This window comes from Haliotis asinina, chromosome 13 (assembly GCF_037392515.1).
Source record: "Haliotis asinina isolate JCU_RB_2024 chromosome 13, JCU_Hal_asi_v2, whole genome shotgun sequence".
In the NCBI taxonomy this organism is placed as follows: domain Eukaryota; kingdom Metazoa; phylum Mollusca; class Gastropoda; order Lepetellida; family Haliotidae; genus Haliotis; species Haliotis asinina.
In genome coordinates this window covers 5,015,854-5,026,056 of record NC_090292.1, presented here as the reverse complement: position 1 = coordinate 5,026,056, position 10,203 = coordinate 5,015,854, and the positions used below count along the sequence as shown (strand labels likewise).

General features: G+C 41.3%; 1 protein-coding gene across 2 annotated transcripts in view; it reads left to right on the top strand.

Annotated features, from left to right (window-relative positions):
• Window positions 1-10,203, top strand: part of LOC137259879 (NADPH oxidase 5-like) — a 32,636-nt gene that overhangs the window by 3,364 nt on the left and 19,069 nt on the right. For both annotated transcript variants that reach the window (XM_067797513.1, XM_067797512.1), the window contains one exon: window positions 9,942-10,053. In XM_067797513.1, coding sequence (XP_067653614.1) covers window positions 9,942-10,053 — 112 coding nt within the window. The remainder of the gene's footprint in view (window positions 1-9,941; window positions 10,054-10,203) is intronic.

The window sequence follows — 10,203 nt, the reverse complement described above, 5'->3', positions numbered from 1 at the left end:
TGGTCAAGCTCGCTGACGTGGCTGACACACATCATCGGTTCCCAATTGCGCAGATCAATGCTCATGCTGTTGATCACTGGATTGTCTGATCCCGTTTCGAATATTTACAGATCTTCGCCATATAACAGGATTATTGCTGAGTGCGGCGTAAATCGCAACTCACTCACTCACACGGAGTGTTCAGAAGCATGTGTTAAGGATCACATTACATGATCATAACGTTTCAGAAATCTCCAGAATTCAGAGCGTTATATACGTCTCAGATGCAATGAATCATGAATACATTTATTGATATAACGCCGGATCTCTCGGCGAAGGGGGATAGATAATGTATAACGGAATTAGAAATTGAATGAACGCCAGTCGGTGTGCAGAATATCCAAGCTGACAAAATACTGATAACGCTACCATGTATTGTAAAAAGTGTAGATACAAACGGTTCAGGACCGGGAAGGATAAAATTGTGATGCTTCTTGGTTCAATGAGCGTAGCTTTCGCGATACTTCCAATGCAATGTTATGGCTGAATGAACACAGACACGGACACGTGGCCTGTGTAGACGATGTCCCCGATGATGTTGTATTATATTATCCATCAGTGTTTGGAGTCGGGAATCAATGTTCATGTAACGCCTTTTCCTGGGGAGTCTCGCACCAGTTGCCTTTTCTGTTGAAACAGTTGCATCTGTTTCAACTTCCTCCTCGACTTTCTTCCTCTAATTGACTCAGAGAAGTGAATTCTAACTTGTGCATCGGTCATCACGAATATGTGCATGACAGCTCGGCTTCGGTTTGCAACTTAAATGTAATGGCATGGATTAATCTTCCTCCAATGTTTTCTTCTCTTTTATATTTCTCATTAAATACATTTAAAATGCAAAGAAGATTGTGGCAATGTTTTGAAAATTGATCTCTTTACTCATGAAGCTTCCTCCAATATTTGTCAAACCAAGCGAAGAAGCCACTTATATAAAGTTCAAAACAAACGAAGAAGATTATAATAAAGTTTTGAAAAGAAATCTCTCCACTGTCGTCGTCATGGTGTATGGTACCCGGTACTGTTTCTTTAGCTTTGGCGGTACCCCCTCCCCCTCCCCCCCCAATTAGCTCTCCCGGAAAAACGAAATTTACATTTTAGCCTTCCCGGGACTTCTGAAAAATAAATTTTCCTTCCCGGTACGACACCATATAAACATTTTGAAGAGAACTTGAAACGGTGCAATCCGGTATCGGGCGATCTTTACCTCTGATGAAGGAGTTATAAGTTGGTATAACAGCAGTACCATGACCTGGCCTACACTGTACCTACTCACCCATTTCGACATTTATGAGGTTCTTGAGAGAGGTTCTAGACAGCGTGAATAATGTAAGTCCGGATAAACGAGGGCGTGTTTTTACTTAAGAGAGTGGGTATAATACCCAAGAGCTCTTTAAGCTGTCCACACGATGGCTGATCGAGTTATTTGGCGGAATGCCAGATGAGTGCATGCGTACTTGGTCGGATATGCAAGTATTTTCACACACATACTGACAGTTTTCACAGTGACTGGCTGTCTCGCACCTCTGACGTCAAAGATGGGTGTTACGGTGCCCTCGTAACCAATCTCCCAGTCCCGTAACTTTAGAATATAATCCCCGCCAGTATGCAGTTGTATTTTGAGAAACGCGTCACGGAGAACACCACGGTGTACAGTCAACAACCTGGTTAAATAATCACGACACGTGGGTTATAGCATCCCATATAATCTGCCTGCCTTCTGTTTTATATAAACAAACATTAATAACAACATTCACTGGCTTCTAAGGGTTTTCGAGAAAGTTGATAGGGACAGTGATCTCTTACCAGGTTCTGAAAGCGATGTTAGTTGTGATAATTCCTGCACTTCCGCATAACCTAGTCTGTATTGCAGTTCCGGAAGCACATGTTTTCCCTACTTCCCAGTCCTCCCTGCAGTGCTACACCTTACATGAAGCAGGTTAGTTTTACTCATGTTGAGGACCTCCCATGTGATTGGTCTCCTTTTCAAATTAAACGGATGCATCAAATTATGTATTCATCGACTAAGCGTCAGTCTATTTAACTTCCCGACATAAACATAGCCAGTATGTCTCGCCGTTCCTGAATGGCTTCATTTACCCTTTCGCCGAGCAAGTACTGCAATGCAAAAACCCCGAATGAAATAAATCGAAACTTACAGAATCTCCATGGCACTCGGGCATTTACAAGAAATTGTTCGTTTCTATCAAAACTCTATGCATTCAGAGGCTAGATGTGAGCTGGTTTAAACGATCATTGTTGCTAAGGACGCTTTCTGGAACGATGCCTTGCCTTGTTGTCGCTAGATAACCACCTGCAGTCTACAAAGGTTATATGTGGTGTCACAACGATCTGTGTGGTTTGGGACTTCCTGTAATTTGCAGAACCTCTCTCTCAGAGGCCTGAAACGCATTATATAACAAAACATCTCACCAAGTGAGACACATTATATCAAGCAGTCACGAAAATATGGGCTATTAAGTAATTTTTACAGCCATAGAATATATCATAAAATGATCTTTTTTCCTGTTAAAATGTTTTATTTGATAGTGCAATAATGATTCTGACTCGTTGACACTAAATCATTACCTCTATCTGTTTCATTGTTATTTGAATACGTTTAAGTGAAATTACCTAGTTCAGATATATCGTTCTTAATAAAAGACTTGGTGCAAAACGTCTTATTTTCACCCGGGACTAACCCTTTGGAAATACGGGTTTGGATTCACTGCAAATACTGATGAAAAGTTATGTGTGAAAGCTCATTGTGTTATGTTAATGCATAAACCATGAAACAGTCTTTTGTAAAAGTCAGATACGATGTTTTGACTGGACTGCGACGATAGTGAACTGATACAATATGAACCTCAATGTAAACAAAACATCTCACCACATTCGATAACAAATTCTACAACTACACACGCGTGAATACCCGAGCAACCCACCCGTGTCGTAAGAGATGACTAACGGTATCGGGTGGTCAGACTCGCTGACTTGGTTGACACATGTCATCTGTTCCCATTTGCACAGACCGATGTTCATGCTGTTGATGACTAGATTGTCTGGTCCCGACTCGATTATTTAGAGCCGCCGCCGTACAGTTGGAATATTGTCTAGTGCGGCGTAAAACTAAACTCACTTACTGTACTCTTACAGTGATGAAATTCAATGTTGGACAAAACATCACGTGACGAGTGTTGTCTCACCTAAGTTTGTTCATGAAGAGTCAGCAGTGGGTAGTCGGTGGATATGTCATTGAGTTTTAGCCTTCACACAGGCAACTTGGGTTATCCGGGGTAATAATGTGTTATATGAACAAGTTATATAAAGAAAGATATATTGCTGACATACAAGTATGAAAGTCAATCTTGCCACATTATCACTACGAAGATTGAGCGTTGCTCAAAATACCTGCTCACATTTTATCTATCAATTGATATGACAACGTTTGATATTAGGCATTTTATTGGGGAAATATCAAATGCTCTCGAGTCATTATGTGTTAAAACAATATTACCTACGTTAAACCTACATTGGAATACAGTTTACAAGAGTCAGCTGATAGTCATCACATAGGTATTGAAAATGGATTACTTCCTGTGAAGTCCTTCCTACTCTTTAGATTTCACGGCATTCTTTTCTTTAGACGGGGTTTGCATACCACATGTGTTCACTCACTACCTCACTCACCGATCCACACACCCAGTGATTCACTCACTCACTCACCCATCAGTTATACGCCCACTACACAATTCCCTCCGTCCTGCGTTCTGGCAGCCAAAAGTCAATGTCAACATGACAAGAACATGGAGACCTCCATAGATATGTTTGTGGTGGTTCACAGCATCGGTCAAAATACCTTGTTTACAACAAGGATAATAGTGTTGATGACACTGAATGTGCCTGACTGCACACATTTAGCTGGGATGGTCAATTCTGAACCTGCTGTGGTACTACAATAAAACTTCTCAGCAGCAAAGTCCTCGGCATGTTAGGCTATAGTCGACATTTTGCCAGAGAGGGAGATTACACCGTCTGGATTACCTGTGGTTTAATTGACAGATTGTCTATTGACAGATTGATCGATCTATTGCGTTGACGTTTGAATGAATGAATGAATGAATGAATGAATGAATGAATGAATGAATGAATGAATGGACAATCATATACATTTGGTCACATGGGCGGATCCAAGGGGCGTTCGGGGACTCGAACCCCTTGAAATAAACCCTCCCCCCTCCCCCTCCCCACCCTTCCCTTCAAAGTTCCTGGATCCGCCCATGGGTCGCTAAGTCTTGAATCGTCTTATAGGGGACAAGACATGTCGTTGTATATTGTTGCTCCTAATTCAGGTAAAAGACAAAGGAGAACGATTCTATTCCTTCATTGTCATCGATGTCAGTTCAATGTCAGATGTAGTGGCATTACCATGCAATTGATTCAAAATTTACATCTCACTTCTATTCGACCATCCGGCACCTGCCACATTTATGTGACAGGTACGGGGCAAAAATACAATCGGTTTGATTTCCGATTACTTGATATTTCTCTTCAAAACACAGACGTAAATTCGCTCTTGCTAAAGATGTTTTTGTTTTGTTTCCCGCTGTGAATCACGACCGGTATCAATGAGACTCTCCGCATGTCTGCATGATCCATCTTGTTTAATGGCGACAGCGGTAATGTATAAATTCAAGACTCGTATATCAGGATACGGACAAAAATTAGGACTCCTCAATTCAACGAGGTGGAGATTATCGCTTCATCCATGTATGCTATTTACACCTGGACTCTCCCAATCACATGGCCTCTGGCTGTCTAGACTTGTTTTTGACTTCTAACAACCTTTTGTGTGAACCCCGCTGTTCCAGCACAATGGTGACTTTGCCACTGACCAGTCGTAAATGTGTGAATGAAGTAATTCTTCCACTGGGCGGAATTCAATGTCGGTTCAAAGTGAACTGATCGTCGGCCTCTATATATGTGTGTTCTGTGTTTGATATCTTAATGGGGCACTTCAACTGCTTTGGTTTACGGGTTAATGTATTTCATATTGACAAGCTTGCCCAACCTGTTTCTGCACTATCGCCTATCGACTGAAGTAGTCAATCAGGTTTGTGTTTCCGATGCCGAAAATTCGGCATTTGAAATAAAAAATATAACCTGATATCTTAATCTTAGAACAGCTGAAATGCAAAATATAAATCTGTTGTCTTAAGTTTAAAAGAACTGAAATGCAAATTACAATCTGTTGTCTCAATCTTAGAACAATTGAAAAGCAAAGTACAACCTGTTGTCTTTATCTTTAAGCAGTTGAAATACAAAATAATGTATGTAGCAGCATATCACTGTGTGTGTAGGTTATTTATTGCATTGAATAATCAACACACATCTGTCCTCCGTCTGAATTGAGTGAGTGAGTGAGCTTAGTTTTAAGCCGCTTTTAGCAATATTCTAGCAATATCACGGCGGGGGGACCATAAATGGGCTTCACACAATATGCCCACCTGGGGATTCGAACCCGGGTTTTCGACGTGACGAGCAAACGCTTTAACAGGGGACACCAGAAACAGGCGTCACACACTGTAAACGTGTGGGAACCGAGGCCAGGTATTCTGTGTTACAAGCGAACTCCTTACCTACAAGGCTACATAACCGTCCCGCTGTCTCTATGTTTGTTTATACTCGCTCTACTTTGGACAACGTTTGTTTGTCATTTAGTTCACCCATGTCAAACATATCCCTGATTGATGATGCGATTGAGGTCCTTAAACCACTAGTAGACTTTGAAATAGCAAATATCAACAGTTAGCATTGTTTGTATTGAGCCCTCGATCTTAGGGTCAGAAAACGGCTTGGTAACGACAGTTGCAGATCATCTTAGTTGTTGTGTCTAGAGCAGAACACCTGCTGAGCTTTCTGATAACACCAGGTATCAATTCTGATTGCCATTGATCAATTCCTATTACCGCCATCTCTGTTTAACCTTCTATGGCCAACTGAAACAGCTTCTGTCAAAATCGGGAAAGTTAATTATTTGGCGTTGAAGTTTTCAGTATGATGCTAATTCTGTCAATCATCACTCCCTACTTATGGTATTGAAACAGCTTGTGTTACCCATTTACCAGCTATATAACAGTTATCTGTATGTATTTGTATATAATGAAGCATAGGCCAGACAGTCCAGTGATAAATATCATAGCCATCGACATGCGTACCTGGGATACGGTGAAATGTATATCTTGACATTATCCTACACATTTAAACGTTATATATCGTGTGGTCACAGGGAAGTGAAATTCTGCTCTGAAATATTTTGAGCCTGGGATGCAGCGATCGTAACTCTCCCTTGTTTTGATAGACGTGTGTCAGACAGCCGAACCAGCTCCTGTGAAAACACTCTAGAGGATCCTTTCCATTACTTCCTTCAGTGACCGCTGTAGGATAGATTTAGACTGAACAAATACTTCTTTCAAAATAACAAATACTTCTTTCAAAATAGGTTTACATACTATTCTAAGCGAGAATGAATCTTTGTCTCGGCATGACAACGAATTGATAATAAAATCGGTCTATAATTTCTTAAATGGCACCAACCGTTTTCCATAAAGTGTGGTACCATATGCTGCACTTAATTTGATTTCACTGAATTCTTAAGTCCATAAATGTATATATAAACTCTGCTTTGTAAGATTATGTTTAGGAGAGGCATTTACATAGGCTGACACAGAATGCTTGCTGACCCTTCTGCTTTTGTAGTTTATTAATCTTTAATTATATTACATGCCTTTCGAAAAATAGAATAATGTTCAAATCAAATGTGTGAACTATGTCAGCTGGCCTGAAGCCCGACACGACAGTGTTTGGTTTAAAACCACTTCTACACCGGTCCTACACAGGCTGAGTATCAAACTGGCGTCCCCCAATACTGCTACGTATTTGGTATTAGCACACATTCTTAACGGTTAATTCCTACATTCAACTATTTCGTTTCTGATTCTCAACATTCTCTGGTCACAAAAGCGCTGATTAGTATTGATAAAAAGGATTTTCCCTTTCATGCAAACGTTTTCTCTGAACCGATACCTAGAGAGATAAAACACAAATATTAACACAGTGTCACTCCAGATTTTCTGGGAACAACGGCGATCGTGATTGCCTTCAGGAGGTACACCTACTTACAGTAAAACCCAGTCATGCACAACCCTTCATGACCGCTGTGCAGATTGGCCATCAGATACCACCAGTCCACAGGCAAGGGCATCTATAGAAACTGCCAGAAGCCTTGTCAACAACAGTGATTAGTGTGTCTACATCTCTATCTACAACAATTTGTTCAACCGGACCCGTGAATATCGGGGTTAGATCTTTGATCCTTAGTAACCCTTGCTTGTCGTTAGAGGCGACTAACGGGATCGGGTGGTCAGGCTTCACTGGCTTGATTGACATATATCATCGGCTCCCAATGCTCAGATCGATGTTCATGCTGTTGATCATTGAATTTTCTGCCCCCATTATTACAGGCCACTGTCATATAGCTGGAATATTGCTGAGTGTGGGGTAAAACTAAACTCACTCACTATGTAACCGGAAGTCTTTGAAATCTTGCCCCAGGCTCTTTATCGTACTACCCCGAATGTTAACGTTCTCGCAGCATGACGTTACAAGGATGTCGTGGTGATGACGAGAGAGATACCTGTACCACATTAGCACCTGCAATGCATTTCACGCGTCAAGGATATTGAGATATTTGTCAATATGTAAAAGAAAGGTTCACTTCAAAGATGGGGCTGTAAATTCACATCGATTATAGTCATAAAGCCATTAGAGTTCTTTCCAATTGAAATGTACTTGTAGGTTATGATTTGCGCACCTGTTAAAGGGCAGATCTGGATCGTGACTACTTTCCATCGTAACACACCGTAAAGCTGAGCTGACTAACTTCAATACAAAGTGAGTGAGTGAGTTTGGTTTTACGCCGCTGTTAACAATATCCCACCAATATCAACGCGGGGAGCACCATAAATGGACTTCACAGATTATGAGCACGTGGGGTATCGAACCCGGGTTTTCGGTGTGACGAGCGAACGCTTTAACCACAGACTACCCCACCTCCCTACAAAAAGGCGTAGAGGATATCGTGACGTCAGAAACTAAATATTCATCACTGTGTGTATACATCATATGTTGGTCTTTATCGCCCTGTTTAAGGAGAGAGTACAACCAAGCGATCACCAGGACACATTTGATGTCAAATGAAAATGTACATGGCTCGCATTTTCACTTTTTCGCATTCGCTACCGAATTTGGTGCTGTGGACATACAACACCTTTTCTGCAGAGCACAGTGTTTGGACTGTAAAGTTTACATTGGCTCAGTTTTACCTTGTGTTGTCATTTTTCCTGTTGCATTGTTCTCATAGCAAGTTGATTATCGGGGCTGTTATTTTAGTCAACTGCGCCCAGATTACAAAGCATTGTTCTCATAGCAAGCTGATTGTCTGACTGTTATTTAAGCCTGTCATTCGTAATCAACAGAGCTTGGCTTATACGCTTTTATGATACATAAAGAACAGTTTACCCGGTACTCAGATATCAGTCCTGATTATGGAGACAACCGGATTACACTGTGTCCGGATTGGGCAGATTCCATTGCATTATGGTAAAATTCATTTGGTTGTCATTTTACGTAACTATATCCAAGAAAGTTTATTTCCTATACAAGCGAGATAGTTCTGTGGAGTTGCGAGTTTATAATTGCAGTCACATGGACGTTTCAACTGTATGCCCTCTGACAAGCAGACTACGTACACTATACATACAATAGACCCATTATCACATTCACCCAGGGGCCTGGTTGTTAACTGATGCCAGGGGTAAATCAGTTGAGATGACGCAGTTCGCCGGCAGCGTTCACTGCCATGGACAAGCCACATCCCAGAGACAGGATCCAAGTTCGAGCAAGTACATGTCATGGTTTTTCCCTACCAAACCCGTGTTTAATTATAAAAACCGTTTGTTGCCGCTAAAGGAGTTCTTTTTTTACAACAGTGAGGCCTACAGTGTGCTTAAAACAAATTAAACAAGTCATAGATGCACAAATAAATATGATGTACACTGTAAGAGACTAGTAGACAAATGCATTTAAATTATGGCTAGACCTAACATTCATTCAAAAGTTTAATGCTATCGGGTATAAAAGATGATTGGGACCTGTTGGTGCGAACGTTAGGGACGAGAAATCTACGTCTACATGATAAAAGTTTAAAACAAGAATGTAAATCAAGAGAAGGGTCGGATGAAATATTGTTCACGGACATCAAAACATGGTTCCAAAACACATAATAAAGGAGGTTAAAATTCATTCCGACCGTTTTTTAACAGATGATTACAAACTTGTTCCAGATTGATTTTGTTTTCGAGAGAAAGGGCACCAAGCCAACATTTAGATACACCAGTTATAGAAAACATTTACAATAGCTTTGTCAGTGTTATCAGATCTGAGCCGTCACTTAAAATACATCCGTTGTTGACATGTTATAGATTTAACGAAGTGGTAAACATCCTAGAACTGCTTTTGGGATTTCACCCAGCATTGGGAGATACAAATCGAACAATGTTGAAACCGGAGTTGAACCTTACTCACTCACTCACTCACCTATGCAAATGAGTGCGTGCTACGTGTCACATTTCAGCAAGGTCACGATGACATTGTACTTTTCTGGGGAATCGGTTATTTGGCTTAACAAACAAACGCTTGAAAATGTCGTCTATCCCAATAAAACAGCCTGTGCCAAGACGCGCAATGATTATGGCCCGCATAATCAACACATCGGCTTGTGGTAATGTGGCGTTTAAATTTACACGTGTTGGTATAAGTTATGAAACTGTGGTGATGTTTGCCAGGGATGAAGATGCTCACATGCTGCGGCTGCTGGAGACCCAGGTGTCGGAGACGGTGGGGCTGGACTCGGAGATCGACTACAAGACATTCAAGAAAATCCTCAGAGTCAAAGACGTAAGCGGCTTTTCCTACCTTCACATAGCTCACACAGTACACAGGCGTGAGTGAGTGGTTGAGCGAGTGAGCAAGTGACTGGATGGGTCGGTGCGTGGGAGATTTAGTGAGTGAGTGAGAGGCTGAGCGAGTGAGGGTGAGTGACAGTGT